Source organism: Ursus maritimus, unplaced genomic scaffold (genome assembly GCF_017311325.1).
Source record: "Ursus maritimus isolate PB19 unplaced genomic scaffold, ASM1731132v1 scaffold_19, whole genome shotgun sequence".
In the NCBI taxonomy this organism is placed as follows: Eukaryota; Metazoa; Chordata; class Mammalia; order Carnivora; family Ursidae; genus Ursus; species Ursus maritimus.
In genome coordinates, this window is record NW_024424341.1 from 47,124,972 (window position 1) to 47,147,715 (window position 22,744).

The 22,744-nt window shown below is 42.8% G+C and overlaps 1 protein-coding gene across 1 annotated transcript in view; it reads right to left on the reverse strand.

Moving 5' to 3' along the window:
* The window catches only part of LOC103672919 (zinc finger protein 85-like), a 31,543-nt gene that overhangs the window by 7,224 nt on the left and 1,575 nt on the right, over window positions 1-22,744 (reverse strand). Inside the window, exons 2-5 of the mRNA XM_008701622.2 lie at window positions 22,096-22,166; window positions 21,667-21,770; window positions 18,058-18,184; window positions 17,267-17,362 (exon numbers count right to left, since the gene is read on the reverse strand). Coding sequence (XP_008699844.2) covers window positions 17,267-17,362; window positions 18,058-18,184; window positions 21,667-21,770; window positions 22,096-22,166 — 398 coding nt within the window. The remainder of the gene's footprint in view (window positions 1-17,266; window positions 17,363-18,057; window positions 18,185-21,666; window positions 21,771-22,095; window positions 22,167-22,744) is intronic.

Sequence of the window (22,744 nt, forward strand, 5' to 3'; positions counted from 1 at the left end):
CACTTTTACTAATTCCTGTGCCTTCAAGCTACAGGATCTCTTCTGTTTTCAATTCAGGCTTCTGGTAACCCCAACTGAATCTACCTATACAGAAAAGCCTTCATGAGACATGTGGCCATAATACGTACACATTAATGGTGAAAGCTGAGAGACAGAGCACTCTGCACAGAAAACTATTTAAGCAGCTTTCACAGAAATGACTGTTTTTCCATGTACCTCCATGGCTGGTCAGCCTATGAGGACCACAGGCTCTCCTTTTCACTTTTGTTTTTTAACTTAATTTATTTATTTGACAGAGAGACAGACAGCCAACGAGAGAGGGAACACAAGCAGGGGGAGTGGGAGAGGAAGAAGCAGGCTCCCAGCGGAGCATGGAGCCCAGTGTGGGCTAGATCCCAGGACCCTGGGATCACACCCTGAGCGAAGGCAGACGCTTAACGACTGAGCCACCCAGGCGCCCCTCCTTTCCACTTCTTCGCCGTGCTGGGCAAACTCTCCTCTTTCCCATGTCCTCTCCTTTCTACAGCACTTAACCTTTACCTCCAATGTGATATAGATGAATTTGTTTTCCTAAGTCTTTGCTATGAATACATAGGATTAGCTTCATTCGGACAGGTTAGCTTTCTTTACTTGCAACTTTCTAAGAAAGTAGTTTAACCTATATAGGGATACGCATATCGGTATCTTATCTTGCTTTCTTTTCTATTAAAGTATACTTGACATACAATATTATATTAGTTCAGGTGTACGACATGGGGATTTGACAACTGTACGTGTTCTTCTAGGCTCACCACAAGTGAGCTACCATCTGTCACCATAAAATGCTATCATAATACCACTGAATGTATTCCCTGTGTTGTATCTTTTATCCCCCTGACTTCTTAATTCCCTAACTAGAAGCCTGCACTTCCCATCCCCATTTCCCCATCATCCTTCTCCATTCCACTCTGGTAACCAGGAGGTTATTCATTGCATTTATGGATCAGTTTCTGCTTTTTTCATTGTGTCTTGTCATTTGTCACAATGTGGCTTGAACCAGAAGGTATTCTGCTATGTGAAATAAGTCAGGCAAAGACAAATATCGTATGTACTCACTTATATGTACAGTCAAAACAACACAACAAATGAACAAACAAGAGCAGAAACAGACCCATGAATACGTTTTGTTCTGAATGAAGTCTGTGGATAATCTCAGTAACTATAAACATTCCAAGATTATACCCATTCTGTAATGTGACCAGTTGGGCGGTAACAATTTTCCAATCATGGGGCGCCTGGGTGGCGCAGTCGTTAAGCGTCTGCCTTCGGCTCAGGGCGTGATCCCGGCGTTCTGGGATCAAGTCCCACATCGGGCTCCTCCGCTGGGAAGCCTGCTTCTTCCTCTCCCACTCCCCCTGCTGTGTTCCCTCTCTTGCTGGCTGTCTCTGTCACATAAATAAATTTTAAAAAATATTAAAAAACAAAACAAAACAAAACAATTTTCCAATCAGAAGCCCGGAGGTTCCCAGGTCAAAGGCCAAGCATCTTGTGGCTCATGACACAGCAAACACCATGACCTTCGTCATCACACTGATTTCACTTGCCAGCTCCCCACCCCCAACTGATACAGGGAGACGCTGCACATGCAGTGAGATTGTGTCTCATCTCTGAGACTCTGAGCACAAAAGAGTACCACTTCCTGATTACATTTATATAAAGAAAAAAGTGAGCACAGCAACCTGCACCTTACAGGATAAAAGAGTGCTGAATTTTGAGGAAAGTTATTACGGAGCTCAAGGGGAATTTTAGAGGACAATACTCTGTTTCATGATCTTATTAGCTTCCAGACATGTGAACAAACCCCAACATCTCCATTGGAATAGTAAGCATAAATAAACCAAATGTTCCTGGTCACAGTAAATGTCGCTTGAATGTATTTCACTGGCATTATCCTAGAGTTATAACTGAAAGAGGAGGATAAAAATTAAAAAACAAAACAGAACACCCTGTAGTGAAAACCAATCAAATAACCAGCATGGCAATATAAATAACATATAAAATAACATTTAACCTGAAAGGAATCTGTCACTTATTAACAGTGTTATTTTTCAGTATCAAAAGTCACATTATTTAGGGGCGCCTGGGTGGCGCAATCGTTAAGCGTCTGCCTTCGGCTCAGGGCGTGATCCCAGCGTTCTGGGATCAAGTCCCACATCAGGCTCCTCTGCTGAGAGCCTGCTTCTTCCTCTCCCACTCTCCCTGCTTGTGTTCCCTCTCTCTCTGGCTGTCTGTCAAATAAATAAATAAAATCTTTAAAAAAAAAAGTCACATTATTTAAATATTCCATGTCATGGAAAGTGAACATCTTTCTCCATATTCACACACACACACACACACACACACACACACACACACACACGTACACAGGGAAACATCTATTTTTTTAGGCTGTGAGATATAAAACCATTCATCACAGAGGATGACCTCCTCAAGATAGTACAAAAGTAGTTCCCACGTCAGTACTTTTAAAGATAAGCTCAACTTTTAAAGATAGCAACTATTCACATAAGTCATCAATGGGTAACTCTCAGTAGTCAGCAGGGAGGCTGAAGCATCCCTGGACAATCCAGAGTAAGAAGGACAATATCAGAAGGGTGAGAGGAGCACTATTTTGTTGACAATGCATCCACCACGGGATGGCACAGTGCCGCACTATGAGGGTCCAGCAGGAACTACAATTGCTCCACCCATATAAAGGGAACACATGGTAGGTATCCAACATTCCCTAAATGGCAAGCCACATCCTGGGGGGCCCAATGAGATCTCACCCATGGGGATCCCTGGGGGCATCTGTGGTGCTGGACCACTGGGGATCCTATAGACACAGAGAAGGTGGGTAGGGCTTACAACAACCAGTGCCCAGATCTTGGAACTGCTGCACTAGACAGTGTTCCATCTTATAGTCACACCCAATCAGAAAACCCTGGGATCTTCCCACTTGCAGAGTGGGGATGAACCTACATGATTAAGATTTGTCAGCAATGGTGCCTGACTTGGGTCTCCAGCCAACACTTTGAACTAGAGCATGGAGAGCATTCTATGGCTGTCAAGTAGACAGGCAAGATGGAAGTCACTTCCCACTGCTGAGCACAGCCTCCACTCCCACTGCACCAGGAAGCCCGAACAAAGGCCCTGGGCAACCATCAAGCCTGTCTGATAAGCCTATGGGGACAGAGCCAAGCCAGCAGCATCGCCCAAGTGTTGAGCATGATCTCCCTCTGCAGGAGCAGGGAGCTTGAACAATCTGGGCAGTCTCAGGCCTCGTCAATGGTACTGCCCGGCAAAAGAGAATGGGCCTCCTCCTGCCAAATTCTGAATATCCCTCTGGCTCTACCTAACCACAGAATTGCCAGCATACGTCAGGAAACCACTCAGGATACCACAGTTGTCAGTGGACTTATGTCTGGCCCTCTGTGATCATAGAGAATAAGTTTACATCTAAAATGACTGCAAATGTTTTAAACCAGAAGCTGCTATGGTCCCTGGGATACCTCTAGAAGGAATGACAAACACTGGGTACATTGAGATGACTGAGAATAAAACCACTCAAACTTGCCTTCATGCCGTATTCAGTCAAGGAAGAGGTACAGATACGAGAGTGAGAAATTCTGCAGGACTTTAATGAAAATTGGGACCAGACAGATCCTTCCAATTTTCAAATATACATAGGATATTCGGTGTTTTCCAAAGTTCAATATTTACATTCAAATAGAGAGGATTCAGCATGAAATAAAACTTGTGGACTACCTTTTTCATGAAAAACAAAATCTAAAAGATTGACTAAAGTCTGACACCTTCCTTTGCATAGTAGGTAGAACGTACGTCCCACGATTGATGCCTTTAGCTAATGGAATGTACTTAATGTTCTTGATTCTATGGGTTAGTACTAATACTATTGTCCTTTTACTGACAAAGGATTTAGATAAAAGTAAGTTTAGTGAGCCTCTCAATACTGGTAGAGTCAAGGTTTGAATCTGGGTACCCTACACATCAACACGAGGCACCCAGGTCAAATGCTCTTCCAGGTGACCTGTGCTTGGATTCTCTTTCCTCTTTGACACCCAATGGTTCACCCAGCAGTCCTCACACAACATGAACCGAGACTTCAAAGTGGAATTTCGAAGTGGAATGCCAGCGAAAACTGCACATAGTATAGCATGAGTGGCTTTCTGGTTGACCACTAAAAATGAGACAGACGTCAGGTGCCCAAGGTAAAAACACAGGAAAGGTCCAACACACACGAGTCCACTTTCACACCTAGAGAACCAAGACTACACACTTGTGTATCTGACTACATTTTCAAAAGTCTAATATCCTTCCTGAAGAACACAACTATAAATGTGTCCCCAGACATGAGTTCTCAACATCTGTTCTCTAGACAGGCACCTGAGATTGGGTAAGAAAGGAAAGTTGGGGGCTTTTCCTCAGAACTACTGACTTAGTTACGTGGGGATAGGCACAGCAACCCAAGATTTACATGTGCTTCTGTTGATTTGAACCCAGGCTGTATCTGAGAATCTCTAAAGGAAATGAGTCACAGGTCAATCCTGAGTTATCCACACAGAAGTCACTCTTAGAAACCCTCTCTGCCTGTGGTCTTGTTATACTGTTGTGACACACAAACGCAACACACACATGTAACATATGCAACACACATTTCCTATATTCAGAAATCAATCAGACTCTAACAGAGTCTGCCTTGGCTTCCTCCTCTTCCACGTCTCTCTTCTCTCCCTACACTCCTTCAGCTTGCTGAAATCACCCCAAATATACTTCAGTTCACATTCTTGAATGAAAGCAATCCAGATTTAAGTGAATTGGAACAGGGGTACCTGGGTGGCTCAACTGGTTAAGAGGCCACTCTTGGTTTCCGCTCAGGTCATGATCTCAGGGTCCGAGGCCGAGCCCTGCATGAGGGTCGCCACACACTGGGGAGTCTGCTTCAGGATTCTCTTTCTCTCTGCCCCTCCCCGTACTGACTGGCTGTAAAATAAATATATCTTAGAAGTGGGGTGTAAGATTGAGATTCTCTCTCCCTCTCCTGCCCCTTCTTTGCCTCTCCCTTGAGCTCTCTCTAAAATAAATACATCTATCTTTAAGAAAACGGATTGGAACTTAAAATTTTTTAAATAAGTTAAGGAATTCATATAAGACATTCATATATGTTAAATATTATAAAGAGACAGAATATAGCATTCTCACTATAAATCTGTATTTGATGATTTTTACCATAAGACCATTAATAATTACAGGCTTAAGCAGCTCTTCATCAAAACTCCATTTTCATGTAGCATAAAATCTGTGTGTTTAGGTTAAGGATACTCTAATTTTAGGGCCTTTTTGAAACAGCTAGTTTCAGAACAAAGTGTGATTGCCTTTGTGCCAGGTGCTGTGAGAGAGTTCAAAGAACAAAAGACGTTCACAAACATCTTCTATGTCCACTGTGCTACAATTCTATATGTCCACTTAGATTCACTCCTATTACAGAGTTCTGCTCAATGGCAAGGAGGGAGTAGTGCCTTGGGGAGGATGGCCTTCCCTCAATGAAAACAGAAATGACTCAAATCATGGGGCCCCTGGGTGGCTCAGTCGTTAAGCATCTGCCTTTGGCTCAGGGTGTGATCCCGGGGTGTTCTGGGACCGAGCCCCACATGGGGCTCCTCCACTGGGAGCCTGCTTCTTCCTCTCCCACTCCCCCTGCTTGTGTTCCCCCTCTCGCTGGCTGTCTGTCAAATGAATAAATAAAATCTTTAAACAAAAAGAAAAAAGAAAAAAGAAAAAGAAATAAATCAAATCCCTAAGTCCTATCAGATTTAGACTGTCTCCTTTGCTGCAAGGAACATGGATTGATGCCTGGTGGTGGGGCAGGTTATCTTGGGGTCCGAGTCAGCAAGTATAATCACAATGCCTGGGGGTGGACAATACCAGAGAGAAGAAATGGAAAACTCAGAGTACACCCTACGGTATCTAACCTATTTTATAACCTGAGTGTCTGCCTACTCACTGTGTACATAACTGAAAATATAAATCTTCTTTTCTATATGTACACATCAGCCTTTTCATTATCTAGCTGACCACAAAATAAAGGGTACTGAAAAGTGAATTATTATCCTTCAACTGAGCCAGTGTTAAATATGACTGTGATATGCTACGTAATTTTATCAGTTCCTACAAATGATGAAAATCCTCTTTCCACCACAGGTCAGGAAGAGTGTAGGGACGGCACAGGCTGGGAAACAACTTAGGGACAGCCAGCCCAAAAATTGGTAAGTTGTTTGAAGCATAGACGGTCACTGCTGATGACTGGTGCCCTGCTTCTCAAATGAATCAGTGCCTTGCACACAGCCCAGAGCACAGGACTAGACTCATCACGGGGCTGAGTGGAAGTGAGGGGGGATCCCTGCCAACCCCAGGTCAGCATCCTTGGAAAACCATCCATCTATACTGGTACAGACCTACACTGGGGTTATATACCTGGGATACCAATGCTTTGTGGAACCATAGCACACACCCGGCTGCTTCTGACTAGTAGTGTCCAGCAGCCTTCTTCATCTTCAAGAGCTGCTCTGTCATTTGACATCTTAAAGCTATGCGTGCTCTACATTCAAAGCTTAAATCATCCAATACTCCTCTCCATCCACTCCACGCATCTAGGCCTGGAAAAGTATAGTTATAGTATATCCAACAGCACTGGTCCTCACGACGACCACGGGATGCATTACATCTTGAGAAAAGGATCAGACCTCCCTGAATCCCAGAAAACCACATTTTCCGAGGCCCCATCTCTGTCACATTTGCTCATCATAAGTAGCTTCCTAAGACTGCAGTGACCAAAGGGAGCTCCCTACCAGAACATTCCCCATATTTCAAGAGTTCTCTGTATTTGCTTTTAGTAGGACTTATCTTCCTCTCGAAGTCTGTCATCACCATGTTTTATCTGTCCTCAATCCTCAGTGCCAAGCGCCAGATCAAGCCTGTGGCAAAGTGATGGCGTTTTCCTGTTCAGGTGGGGACAAAATAGTATTTAAATCTCAGATATGACCTCAAATGAGCCTGTACCAACCACTTACCTTTGAATTAGAAAATTCAAAGTTACTCCTAAGGATCTACAATGGCCTGCATGCCTTAGGTGGGTGGGGGAGAGCAGTGACAATGGGGTCTCCATAATACAAGAAGGAAGGACAGCTCTGACGCCTATATCACTGGAATGGAGACGAGAAGACAGAAGAACTGGAGAGGATTTGGAAAAAAAAAACAAGTAAAACTTATCTTTCTAGACTCAGTCAGTAGTGCAGCCTTGGACAGGGGTCCTCTCCCCACATGAAGAACTCATGCCAATGCTTCAGCCTAGCCGTGTTCATCTCTTACCTTGGGCTGCATCATCTCTCTGAACAGAAGACTGTTTTCGTGCTAAGCCAGCACATTTACTCAGCACCCAGCCCTGTCCCATGCTTGGTCCATTCAAATAAATGTTAAAACAACCTATGACTCATGAAGTCGCCACATTTTCACCTAATCAAACTCTTACAGTGAAGCGAGCAATTTGGATGACGTCACTCCCAAGAAGGGAAAAGAACAGTAAGTAACGAAATCTCAGTGTTCTCCAGTCGAGAAGGAAGGAGGGAATACTATCAATTCAACTACATGGAATTTAATATGCTCACTGTAGAATTACTCCCATATTCAAATCGATTTTTGAACACCATGTCATTTCATGCAAACTATTCTTAAAATCCCTGGGCAGGGCATATAAGCCTTAGGTCCTGAATACTGGAACGAGGGAAACAGACTAGATCCTGCATGAGTAATAGGTAAGTAGACAGGACAAGATTTGCATGGGGAGATTCTCACACCAAGATACAGGGCATTTAGCAGAAATAAATTCTATAGAGAAAATTATTCCCACTATTCGTTTACAGCATTATGAAAACCATCATCTATAGCATTTCAAAATCATCAATTTTGAAATCTGCGAATTATCTCTCGATTCCATATTCCCTTCCCTTCTGAAGATACAGGTACAGATACAGGTACACACACACACATACATATGCACACTCATACTACTTCCTAGTTAGTTCTGTTACTTCAAAATCTATCTTGAGCCTCATGTAACATATTCCATTCGGTGCATATCAAAACCATAACACACTGCTTGTGTTCTGTATGCTCAAACAAACAAAAAACAGAAGGAAAGAAAAATATAGGGTAAAATTTTATGATTACGTGATTAAGAATTCTGTAGATATGGCTTATAATTGTATCTGTGTGACTTTTTTCTTTTTTTTTTTTTTTTTTAAAGATTTTATTTATTTATGTGACAGAGAGACAGCCAGCGAGAGAGGGAACACAGCAGGGGGAGTGGGAGAGGAAGAAGCAGGCTCATAGCGGAAGAGCCTGATGTGGGACTCGATCCCGGATCGCCAGGATCACGCCCTGAGCCGAAGGCAGACGCTTTAACGACTGCGCTACCCAGGCGCCCCTGTGTGACTTTTTTCAATTAGCAGTTGTTAGGTAGGACACCTGGGCATTAGAAGGTGAGCCATGGTTCAACAAAAAGAAATAAATTCAAATAAAGTTTACTACTCATAGATCCTGGAAGATGTACCCAATACGCCATGAAGGACACCATGAAGAGGTGAAGACTGAGTCAGGCAGAGAGAGTGGCAGAAGTGGGGCAGATGTCCTTTTAGGGATTCTGGTAGGAGTGCTTTTCACTTTCTGGTCCAAGTCTAGAATGCACAATTCAAACCAAAATGAGTGGATAAGGATGGTCAACTCTGCAGGGGTCTTCTCTAAGGGGTGCTCATGGTAAATATACTGGGATTGGACACTTTGACAGAGGCTACTGGCGAAGTCAGATCAGGAAATTCCCTTTGCTTAAGACTATGGGAGCTGTTATCTAATGTTATTTGCTACTAGGTGGAGCTAGAGTCATTTCAGAACCCCTGCAGGCCGTCTGGTTATACAAACTGGATTCCAAGTCAGCAGCAGCACCCATCGGTTTAGCTACTCTATCAAGACTACTACTATATCATCATTATTAAAAGCACCCTAAAGTCCCCGCAGTTACAAAAAGGAAGAAGACACAGAATACAGAAATTTTGGGGGGAAATTGATCACAAATAACTTGAGGTTTAGGGCCACTAGGAAGAAAAATTATTAGTGGTGTCATCCCACTGCTTTAACAAGTACAAGTGACTCTTGAATAATGCAGGGGTTCGGTGTACCCACCGCCCATGCAGTGGAAACCCCATGTGTAACCTCCACTTCCCAATGGTTAATTTTAATAGACTGTTGGAAAGAAACCTTACCCGAAACAGTCACTTAACATACATTTTATATGTTACCTGTGTTATATAGGATATTCCTACAATAAACAAAGTTCCAGAAAAGGAAACGTTAAGGAAATCAAGAGAAAGAGAAACACATTTACAGCACTGTACTACAAATAAACCTGACTATAAGGGGACCCACACAGTTCAAACCCATGCTGCTCAAGGGTCAAGTGTACTTTGTGTGACTGTCTGTTTACCTGCAATCTTGATGAAGGTGGGACAGGCTAAGGTGGTGCAGGATCACACGCATTCAAAACACATCAGTGTTAACACAGTAAAATCCACCTACTGCTATTAATTACAATATATAAAGTTGAAGCACACTCTAAACAAACCACTGCAAGATCACTGTATGGTCATTGGTCAAAATACCCATCAATGGTCAAAATACCCACGGCACTTCCTCAAGGGAGGCCCACTCTCATTTCTCTGATACAATGACCTATGAGTTGTAGTTCCCATGCTTTTCAAACTGAGGGTCTTCATTGACTAAATGTGGATTTACAATGATTTTAACACTCTCTTACTGAAGAGTTAGCTATACTTGCCTCAGTTGTCTGTGAAAATTTTATTATTTCAACCGCGTAACTAATATTCTTGACTTGTAACAATTCCTATTATTAAGATACATCCAGCTTTTTTTTTAAGATTTTATTTATTTATTTGACAGAGAGACAGAGCACAAGTACGCAGACCAAAGGCAGAGGGAGAAGCAGCAGAAGCAGACTCCCTGCTGAGCGGAGAGCCCCACATGGGGCTCGATCCCAGGACCCTGGGATCATGACCTGAGCCGAAGGCAGACGCTTAACCAACTGAGCCACGTAAGCACCCCCATCCATATTTTAATAAACCACCACCGTATTCTCCTTAAAACCCAATTGGATGGGGCGCCTGGGTGGCTCAGCCATTAACCGTCTGCCTTTGGCTCAGGTCATGATCCCAGGGTCCTGGGATCAAGCCCCGCATTGGGCTCCCTGCTCAGCAGGAAGCCTGCTTCTCCCTCTCACACTTCCCTTGTGTTCCCTCTCTCGCTGTCTCTGTCAAATAAATAAAATCTAAAAAAAACAAAAATAAAAAATAAAAAAAATAAAACCCGACTGGTAAAAGTATTTAATATTCAGAATGTTTCTCTGTCCTACTTTAATGCAAGGAATGGTGCCCTGAACAATACTGCCTCATAGTGACTTACAGCACACTTACACATCAACCATCAACAGCATCTCCGTGTAGACTATCTTCATAAATTGTGTATTATGATGTCTTAATTTTCCATGTTCAAGTAGGTATGAATGACTTCCCCATCATAAGAGAGCCGATCGGGTCTGTGAGACAGCAGCTATCAAATCACGTTACATGCACACAGACAATAAAGGTCAGATGATTTTGGAGTAAAATTATTACTTGCCATGCAAATAACTCAAGGTCAAAAGAGAAAAAAGGAGACACTGAAAATAATTATCCCTCCTCAGACATCCATCTCCCCCCCCTCCACCCTATCAGGCATATTAACTAATACAGTTGACCCCCGAGGAACATGGGTTTGAGCAGTGTGGGTCCCCTCATACAGAATTTTTTTTTAATATAAATACAGTGCAGTACTATACATGTGTTTCTCTTCATTAGGAGTTCCTTAATATTTTCTATTTTTAAGTTTTTATTATTATAAAAATACCATATACATACGGACAACATACAAAGAAGGGGATGACACTGTTACCGTTCCAGGCAAGGCTTCTGGTCAACAATAGGCTATTTCCAAGCAACACTGGTAGTTTTCAGTTTGGGGGACTGAAAAGATACACACAGATTTTCAACTATAGAGGGATTACGCCCCTAACACTTGCATTGCCCAAGGCAAAAATGTAACTGACCTGAGTGTTTTATCTTTGCATTTTTCTCTATAATGAATACTCTGATTTTAAATCATGTCTGAAAAGTGGTATTGACTTACTGCTTTCTGCTGTGGATTTTTGGTTTTAGATTTGCCTTTCCATTACACAGTTTGCCAATTACAAAGGCTAAAATCATTAAGACAGAAATAACAACTTCTTTTTCCTTCAGTGTGTATTCAAACCAAAAGTCTTACATCACTTTTGTATTTCCAGGGTTTCTATACAGTACGCTTTGTCTGGTGTTCACTAACCGTGCAGTTCCTGGACTTTGCCACCATTCTGGACAATTGTAAGGTATCGCCACAGGATGTGTTATCTCATGTTAAATAGTTTTGATTAATTAATTACCTTGCCTTGTTCTTTACATTTAAGGGCTTCTCTCCGCTATGCACCTTTCACAGTTCACGAAGTTGGTGGGTCTACTTCAAGGCTTTGTCACATTGTATTGTGCACCTGTCAGCCCTCTCCCCACTGTGTCTTTCCTTAGCTTGGTGAGTTTTGAGTGGTAAAGGCTTTGCCACATTTTATATACTTTAAGTTTTCTTCCTATTACAGAATCTCTGCTGTTGAGTGCATTTTGCACAAGCGAAAAGCTTTGCCACAATTACTACATATGTAAATCCTCTCTCCAGTGAGGATACAATGATGTACAATGAGATTTGAGCTTTCGTGAGTCTTTCCCACATTTATTACTTTGATACTGGTTCTCTGGAGATGAAGCTCTCTGAGGATTACTGGGATTTGACCCTTGGTTAACTTCTTTCCTAGATCCACTGCATTGGTAAGTTGTCTCCATTATAAAAACTTCGGTAATTATGAAAGATAGGAAGATCTTTACTGAGGACCCTGAGTTCACGAAACATGAAAACTTGCTCTAAATTCAGTTGTTATGTGATAACTATTGAACAGTAATGTTTCGATAAAAACCCTCCTGTGTTTATCAAAGTAGAGACTTTGGAACAATGAGGGATTATGTGTTGGTGGGAGAATAACGAACCTTCTGAAAAGGACTTCTCCAATCAATCACGTTTAGAATTTTTATCTTCATGTTTAAATATCTAACTTTCCGAAATGCTTCTGTAAATGATTAATACAAACTTATATTTGAAATGCCTTGAAGGATTATGTTCAGCATGGACTAGGTGACTTTCCAGAATATCAGAAAATATACCTTTTTTTAAAAAAATGGATTTGGGCCCTTGGGATGAATGACATTGTTCTGCAAATATAACTGACTTAAGGTGGGGTTTCCCCCCAAATGTTTTATATCCTTGATCTCTTCTGGCAGTAAGGATTTAATTACGGCTAACTGTCCCACTATGGTTATATCCATCATAACATCCTTCCTGCCCTTCACTAGCCCCCATCACCTTCCTGGTCATTCATTAAGTATAAATACTCAAGTCCACTGCTTCCACATCTTCCCAGATCACTCTATGCAATCAATCTTCTTTGGTGGTCTTTGCCAACACACCTGGAGTGTTATGGAAAGACACAACTAAAAGATGCAAAATAAGACATCCCACTTACTATACTCACACACATACCAAACTAATACCCATCCTAGGACAGCAACAGAATGGAGAAATAGGATCCACCAGGATTTTGCTCCTCCATGGAGACAAAAATGAAGCAAACTGCCTTTTAGAGAGCTCCAGAAGCAAGTTAGGAGAATACAGCACCCCCAGAAAATACAAATGAACAAGAGGCACATCGAAGAGACAGGGAAAGTTTGTGACATTTCCTCCCAACAGCTGTTCACCCTGTGACACTCCATGGCAACACTGTGAGAAAACTCTTACTTCTCGAGAGAAACCAATGAGTGACCTGTAGGTTCAATGACGCGGCTTTTCACCTGCCTCACGTGGAAAACAGGGAATGAGTGCCATCTGGATGCAGTGTGGTGACGGCTCAGACAAGGGTGCACACTTGCTCGAACCAGGACGAGACCACAGAGCTGAAGATGGAGAGGACGGTACCACGCGTTCTCAAGTAGTAACTCCACGTTCTTGAACTGGGAAATGACAGACGCAGACATGACAGATGCCCAGAACATGTGTCACAGGCCCCAGAATTGCTATTACTTACCCTTAAGGAAGCAAGCCCATAATCATGGGCGCACAGGCTGTTTTTTTTAATTCCCAAATACCACCCAGACCAAATGGCATACAAAGAAATAGAAAAATGCGTTCTAATCAGAGGGGAAAAAAAAAAAAATCAACCTCCAAAACTGCCCTAAGTTAATAAAGAACTATTAGTTGCCAAAATAGCCTGACAAATAAAGATTCTCATGGAGGAAGAAGAGAAAACAGACAGATAGCTCAATGTTATCAGGAAAACTATGCATGACCAAAATGTAAACATGAAGAGACAAAAAGTGTAACATCCATGAATCAGAAATTAGGAGATGAGGGGCGCCTGGGTGGCTCAGTCGTTAAGCGTCTGCCTTTGGCTCAGGGCGTGATCCTGGAGTTCTGGGATCGAGCCCCATGTCAGGCTCTTCCACTGGGAGCCTGCTTCTTTCTCTCCCACTCCTCCTGCTTGTGTTCCCTCTCTCACTGGCTGTTTCTCTCTCTGTCAAATGAATAAATAAAATCTTAAAAAAAAAAAAAGGAATTGGGAGCTGAAGAGTAGAATTACTGAATTTAAAATCCACTAAGGGGTGAGCAACAGACTTGATGAAGCAAAAGAAACAATCAGACCTCTTAAAGACACCTTTTCTAAATTCTCTCCTGAAAGAAATAAAGAAGCATGTGGAAAAGGATAGAGTCTAAGGGACTCGTGGGACGCCAACAAGTGGTCCAATATGCACATTAAGGGGGCCCCATAAGGAGAGGGTGACCTATGTGGAAAGAAGAGACAAATTGAAGCTTGGTAAATTCTTAGTAGGATAACTGTCAAGACATGAACACAGTGACACCTTGTAATTAACTTATAAAAAATCACAGGTGTGGGGCACCAGGGTGCCTCAGTTGGTTAAGCATCTGCCTCAGCTCAGGTCATGATGCCAGGGTTCGGGGATCGAGCTCCGTGTAGGGCTCCCCGCTCAGCAGGAAGCCTGCTTCTCCCTCTCCCACTCCCCCTGCTGGTGTTCCCTCTCTCACTGTGTCTCCCTCTGTCAAATAAATAAATAAAATCTTAAAAAAAAAATAAAGAAAGAAAAGAAGAGCTCCTACAATACAACGTTAGTATTGGCATTCTCAAAGACCCGATGATAAGATGGGATACATGGGATAATGTATTGAAGTACTCAATGATCAATAAATAGCCAAAGAAAATATTTTACCTGGCAAAACTGTTTTCCGTAGATGCAGAAATGAAGACTTTCCCAAATAAAAACCTCTCTAAGTTTACCAGTAGACCTGTCCTACAAGAAACCTTAAAGGAATTGTCTCTAGACGACATAAAAGGATTTTAATCAGTAACTGAAATCACATGACAACAGAAAGCTTTTGGCTAAACATAAATATTTCCACAATTATAGAAACCTGCAGTGGTCATTAGGTAGCACACGTCACTTTTGTTTCCGGTACAGAATTTTTTTAAAATAAATGTATAAAAATCATAAATCCAGGTAATAAAATATGCGACATGAAAAAATAGAATTTGTGATATCGGTAACATAATGTGGGTACACGGGTGGAGATAGTAAGTAGAGGAGTTTTGTATGCGATTGACACTGTGCGTTTTAACTGGTTTGTTTTACCTCAAAGTGTTTTAAGGAATCTCTAAGGGAACGACAATGAAAATACGTGCGGAAAACACAAAAGTTAATGAGAATGGTACCAAGAGAATAAAAATGCACCAATAAATAATGAAATTAATTCTAGGGGCGCCTGGATGGCACAGCGGTTAAGCGTCTGCCTTTGGCTCAGGGCGTGATCCCGGCGTTCTGGGATCGAGCCCCACATCAGGCTCCTCCGCTATGAGCCTGCTTCTTCCTCTCCCACTCCCCCTGCTTGTGTTCCCTCTCTCGCTGGCTGTCTCTATCTCTGTCGAATAAATAAATAAAATCTTTAAAAAAAAAAAAAGAAATTAATTCTATGATTGTGACAACTCACCTAGACATAATACAACATTCACTGACCGCTAACCAAGCAGAGAAATGGACAGGAGTCACAAACAGTTATACATGTTTGATATACAGACAAATACACACATAATTTTATTGACAAAAAGCAAAAAGCTCATTTTTTTTTTGAGTTATACTCACATGGTCTTGAAATGTACTGAGCTGAAAATTCTCCTCCTGTAACAAAATACACAGGTAAAACCCAAGCCACAGCTAACTAGCATTGTGGAAACTCCCAGACAAGAGGAAGTACATTATTATGCAATTACTAAACCAGATTAAGATAAAGTATAGCCCAAGAAATTCTACCAAAAAGAGAAAAATTGGTTATAAAAAAGGAGAACTATACAACTGTAATTTTAAAATGTGTCTATGTACCCATGAAAAACAAGCATTTCACTAGCATATCGTCACTGACCATAAAATTGTAAAGAATACTCATTAAAATCAATCATAAAAAGTGTAAATGAAAATTTTATGAATAAGCATTTAAAAGCATGAAAGACATGTATTAAATTATTAATATATTCCGCATTCTGTACAGAATTTAAGGCTTTAATCCACTCTTTCAAACCAAGAAAAAAATGACACTTTCATTTCTAAATAAACAAAGACCATGAAAGTTGTAAAATTTGACAGCCACTGTATATAAATTAAACATTTGGGATTAAATTCTGAGGAAAGTAGAAGAAGAACCTAATGATTTTCTCTGTTTACATTTCTGATCAAAAGGTTTTTTTAAACAGGGGTACTCAGTCATTTAAGCGTGTGCCTTAGGCTCAGGTCTTGATCTCAGGGTCCTGGGATGGAGCTGGGCTCCATGCTCAGCAGCGAATCTGCTTCTCCCTCTCCCTCTGCCCTTCCCCTTCTTGATCTCACAACTCTTTCTCTTGTTCAAATAAATAAATGAAATCTTTAAAAAAATCTATGGGTACTTTACTAATTATCTCCCTTACTTCTTATAAAGCACATGCCCATGTCCAACCAGAACTTTTAATGCAAGCAGAGACGAATCTTATACACAACTAATTAGAAGTGAAAACACATGTGACACAGTCACAAGAACTTCATATAAGAAAAATTATAAAATGATGCAACTACTAATAAATAAGGTAACAACTGAGACTTTATTAAAGGCTACAAGTTCTGAGTCCTAATGTTCTAGCTCCCCTATGGATTGTTTATGTAGGAATTCTAGGAAACAAACAGAAACATTACATTATCTCACAGAGAAATGGAACACACAGTGGAAATTTCTAGTATTACATCAATCCCAGAACCCTGGGATCACGCCCTGAGCCATAGGCAGATGCTTAACGACTGAGCCCCCCCAGGTGCCCCAGAAAAAAATGAACTTTTGAAGAGAAATAAAGCATTAGATTTTCTCACATTAGGGAGGTGCTCTGCTATCTGATGAAGTTACTGAGCCTCACTTTTGTATGATTATGATTAAAGCCTCTATAACATTGGAAAGCATAAACTAGAAAACATGGGATATCTGTCTCCAGTGTTCCTAGGGATTTCTGTACCAAATCCCAAGATGCCCACGACTACCATGAAATGCTTCTGACATGACTCAAAGCAGAACATAGAAATGGCACAGCCTAGAGATCCTCAGAAATAGCGAGATTTGTGAGGGACCTCAAAGCAATGGAGAAACTGTCAAGATTACGGAGGCCCTCCAACTCCCAAGGAAATCTCCTGGCCCTCCCTGTGGATGTGGTGGACCATCCCTGGATACGAAGGAGAATATAACAGCTTGGTAATGTTGGATAGCAGATGTCCCTCTGTGAGAGGGCGACAATGACACTAGGCTTCTCAAATGCATCTTCATTCAAGGAGAGCTACAGGGACCACAGTTTAAGGTCTTTCCCCTTTACACTTGGACCTCCCGTCTGTCATCTACCTCATTCATTCCCACCTACCGGGATGGAAGGCTACTGTCTTCTTTCTGTTCACATCCCAGAACTGCTCCTCTTGCTCCAAAAACATGATCAGGTCTGGCTTTGAGAGAATGAAACCTGTTTATCAGGTAAAAGGAAAATGAATACTGCTGGGGATTGAACTTTCAGTCATGACTGTGCGCAGTAGAGAAGACATTGCAGAACTCTAGAAAATAGTTTCCCAAATTCTGTTCCCAAATAGCCCCTTTAGAAGGGGCAGAAGGGATATCCTATATTCACATTCTGACCTTCACTTCCAAGTAGTAGACACAATAATAAGGAGTGGAAATGTAAACTTGAGATGTGGGCAGTACCAGGGCACCTGGGTGGCTCAGTCGGTTAAGGATCCGCCTTCAGCTCAGGTCATGATCCCCGAGTCCCAAGATTGAGCCCTGCATCAGGCACCCTGCTAAAAGGGGAGTATGCTTCTCCTTCTGCCCCTCACGGCGCTCATGCTCTCTCTCGCTCTCTCTGAAATAAATAAAATCTTAGGAAAAAAAAAAAGATGTGGGCAGTCCCATGCTACGGCACTCAATGTTTAGAACTGCCACTCAGCTACAGAAGTGATGCTGTTCCCTTCAGGAAGGGGAAGCTAAAGCTGGAAAGGAAACATCATGAAGATGTTTCTCTGCATCTACAAACCCCTACTTATTTCCCCTTCTGTCTGGATCTGAATTCCAGTCACTCAAAGAGGAATCTTCCAAGAGAAAGTCTTCACAGGAAGAACGAAACCCCGAGTGTGGCTTGGGACATCTGGAAGGAGTCATCCTCACCCAAGAACAGGAGGTGTCCGTAGTTCTCCAGCATCACGTCCCTGTACAGTTCCCGCTGCGTGCGGCTCAGGCATCGCCACTCCTCCTGGGAGAATTCTATGGCCACGTCCCCGAATGTCAGCAGTCCCTGCAAGAAATACCACCGTCACCAAGTGGCCACTGGCGGAGTTCACAATGGTCCCTAAGATGATAGAAGGAGTTAATGTCACCAGCTAGACCCAACCCTGACCCTTCCTTCTCCGTGACATGAGTGTGGAGTAAAGAAAAACCGATGGGACGGAGGGCTGGCTGACTGAGAACTTCCACTCCCACAAGTCAACTATATCAACGACACAACGGGGAGAGCCCTCCTTGTCCAGTGCAACCTGTTGGGATGTGGGAGAGGAGCCACTGGTCAAGAAAGAATTCTTGAGATGTTTCTGATGTGAAGTGTTGGGGTTCAGGAGTGAATGATGAAGAACGAATTCTTGAGATGTCTTTGGTGCAAAAAATGCGGTCTTACTGAAACACAGGCACAGAACCCAGGGGTAGAAAGAGCTGCACTGGGGTTATGAGCAGTAACTCATTCTATCCTTACAAATAGGTTAGAAAAAGCGACAAACTCTCAGGAATTTGAAAGCAAGGTTCCCTGGACCTTGAGGGCCTAGCTGGCATGATAAGGTAATTTACTACAGTTAAGGAAAACCTCAGTCATAATACCCATCCGGGGGCCACCTGGGTGGCTCAGTTCGTTAAGCAACTGCCTTCAGCTCAGGTCATGATCCTGGAGTCCCAGGACTGAGTCCCGCATCTGGCTCCCTGCTCAGCAGGGAGTCTGCTTCTCCCTCTGACCCTCCCCCCTCTCATGCTCTCTCTCATTCTCTCTCCCTCAAATAAATGAATAAAATCTTAAAAAAAAAAAAAAACCTTCAGGTATCTATCAGTGGGTGATATGCGTGGAGGATGATGGCCAACAGATATTTGGGGGACAGATAAAGGAGGTTCTAAGAGGATTTTCTTTTTCTTTTTTTTTTTTAAATCATTTCATTTTTTTTTTAAGATTTTATTTATTTATTTGACAGAGAGACAGCCAGCGAGAGAGGGAACACAAGCAGGGGGAGTGGGAGAGGAAGAAGCAGGCTCATATAGGAGGAGCCTGATGTGGGGCTCGATCCCATAACGCCGGGATCACGCCCTGAGCTGAAGGCAGAGCCCTGAGCTGAAGGCAGACGCTTAATGACTGAGCCACCCAGGCGCCCCCCAAGAGGATTTTCTTATGCTAAAGAAGACTTAACAGAATCCAGAGCTCTGGTTATTGTCAAGCTAACGTTGTTTTTCCCCTCTAATAAAACATTAACATTAAGGCAGTTCTGAATTCCGCGAGGAATGTCATAGTCTGTCTCAAATATTTATCAAAGGGCTGCAATTTGAAGGAAACTTTATTTTATCCACACTTCTTTTGACTTTGTTCTCCTCAGAAACTACAAGCAAGGGCACTTGGTTAAGCATCTGCCTTCATCAGCTCAGGTCCTGTTTCCAGGGTCCTGGGATTGAGCCCCACATTGTGCTCCCCGCTCAGTGGGGAGTCTACTTCCCCTTGTCCCCCTCCACCACCATCCAGGTACTCTGTCTCTCTCCCTCAAATAATAAATCTTAAAAAAAAGAAAAAAGAAAACTACAAGAAAAACTCAGAACAAAGAAGTTTCCAGTTGAACTGTGGTGGTCTCTGCATATCGCTCAGTGCATCCAAGTTCCCTACAAATAAGAGGGAAAATATGAACATTTGGGGGGAGGAATCTAGCAAGGAGCACCAAGCCAATAAAAGCAGTTACGTCAGGTGTATGGAAACAAACTGATCTCAGTGCCTAAGGCACACCAAAGGACACGTCAACAGCGGTGTTTCCTTGTGGTCTGAAAACAGGAATTCAGAATATAAATCTAATTATGAAAACACAGTGGGTATATACACAGTTCAATCACCTACAGTTTCTGCAGAAGCTGCTTTTAGGCAAGCAGCCTGAGCAAAGGAATGGAGAAAGGGCCCCAGTGACCCCCAGGGCTGAGTCCAGACAAGCCCATCAGGGGACCCACCTCAACATGACCATAGGCCCTAACTAACCAATGGGCTACCGACAACCAGGAACAGAGACTAGAAAAGGGAAAATTCCTTAAGTCCCCATAACCCCTCACCTTCCCCTTTTAAACACAGCCCCCACCCCACCCACTGCTCCCCGCAGACAGCCTCTCCTCTGCGGTCCTGCCTGCCGCTCTCTCGCAGTGGATCCAGTCAACTTCTAACAACGTGGTTCTGCCTCAGGTGAATTCTTCCCAATCCTACTTGACTTCCACCCCATCAAGGACCCACGTTTGGCGCCCCCATCTGACCGGCAGAGACACCACATTGAGACACCACGGTTTCCGTGTAATAGCTCATATATTTAATTTAAAGATTCATTTACATATTAGTACAGGGGATGGGGAGAGGGAGAAGGAGAAAGTCTCAAGCTGACTCCCCTCTGAGCATGGAGGCAAAGGAAGAGCTCCGTTCTAGGACCCTGAGATCATGACCTGAGCTGAAAGCAACAGTCTCAGGATTAACTGACTGAGCCCCCCAGTACCCACTCTAGTGTGTTTTAAATAGAGTATCTGTTTTCACATTCTAAAGACCAAGTCTTAAGCACCCCCCTCCCCAACTTCTCTTTCAGAGAACTTTCAAAGTTATTCCGGACCTCAAATCCTTCGAGTTTATTTCTTCATTTTTTTTACCCTGGTCTACACAGAGCTGGTAAAGCCTCTCGATGGGACCTAAGTGAGAAATGTTTGGAGACACAGGAGAGAAGGCTCTGGGATACAGGGAAAAGTGTTCTAAAGACCTGACCTTGAGTATCATTTCTGAAAAGATCTTAAATATAACTGAAAACATAAGGGAGAAACTTCAGAACTAGAGGAATCAACATTTGCAATTTCTAAAGGCAAGGAGTCTAAGGAAAAAACATGACACAGCCTGTCCTGGGACACCAGGCTTACCTGAGAACTGGCCATTTCTTCTTTCACCGCGACCTCTAGATTTCTTTCTCACAAGATATTTGTGGAGAAATCACAGCAGCATCAGGAGAAAATGCCCTTAAAGCCCCCAACAGAGCCTCTTTACCTGAAAACTGCTTCCCTGAAGGTATGAACCTGAAATGCAGAAAATACCCAACTTCCTACTCCTTTGTGTCAGGAGCTAGTCAGAAACTCTGACCTCCTACTTGGAGACCAACCTCTGACTTTTCCTTAACTGCTTTCCGGGTGGGTGGCAGCGGGGGGGAGGGGGGTGCTCCCCTCCCACAGGTGCCCACAAATTCAGCTACAGCATAGAACCATGTCCTGCGTGGACCTGACCCTCCCAGACTCACGTAGCAGAGACCCTGTTACCTCTCCCAGAACCAAAGCCCGCTCTCAACTCTCATAAAATAACCTGAAGCCCTCGTGCTAACCCCTGGCTCGGGAATCACCTAGAGCCCTTCATTAACACAACACTGTTGTTTTCGCCCAAACCAATGGACAGAATCTGAGGGGGAGCCGCCAGATAGGATCCTTTTTGAAACTCCACACGCGATCCTGTTGGGAAGCATTTGGGGAGCTGACCAGGCAAAGGACAGTGACCAAGGCTGTGGTTGTGGCCACATTGAGATCCACGTCCTCTTCACTGATCAGAATTTCTGGAGATTGACTTATTCTCCCTCTTTCTGCTACACAGAGGAAGACACCCTCACAAATGGAGCTTTCCCTTATAAATGCAAATGTCTCTCACAAAGGGAAACTTCCTCAGTTTCAGAGCTTTTCCTTTATCTGCCCTTAATTTAAAATAATAGCCTATTATGATCTTCAGGCCAGAGACACACTTTAGAGTGACAAAATGCTCCCCATCAGAAGGTAAACGTTTATTTTCCTAAGTAACCGCAAAAGTTTTCGAAACTGAATGCAATTTTACCATACTGCCAGCAATATATGAGAATTCTAATACCTCAACATTCTCCCTGAAATTTGGTGTTTTATCCTTTTTCATTATTTTACCCATTCTAGAAAATATTGAGTGGTTTCTCACTGTAAAATATGAAGCGGTCTTCCCATAGTTGTCCTGGTGACTGAAATGGAAACCACGTAAAAGCGTAAAGTTGAACAACAAAGAAAATGGCTGCATTAATGCTTCAGGGAGACTCCATTTCAAACGAAGTAACATTTTCCCTCTCCCCTCCAGACCTCCCCTATGCAAACCGCCCCTCTTCCATTCTCAGCCCTTTGTTTCAGGAACCTGATTCCATCATGACAACTTGATGGAACAGGGCTGATAGCACAGACACAATGCCTATGGAAACCGGCTAGATCCTGCATTTCCCTAAGAAAGCCCACCCCCTGGCTCTGGGTGGGCTTGCAGTTTTGAAGGCCCTGACCCGCTGTGGCCTCCTTTGCTGGCAAAGCAATACTGTTCCTCTTTATCCCCAACTCTGTCATCACATTATATTTTGGGTCTGAAGCATGGAGGTCAGTTCATACAAGAGAAATGAATGTTAGGAGAGGAAAACTTGTCTTTCTTGCTCCATTCTCAATCCTTTGGTCAGTGGACAATTAAAATGATGTGAGACAGTTTAATGAGATAAATGAAAATCTTAATTATGGGAAACTGAAAGACATGAGGCACAACGACAGGTGACTGAAGCTTACT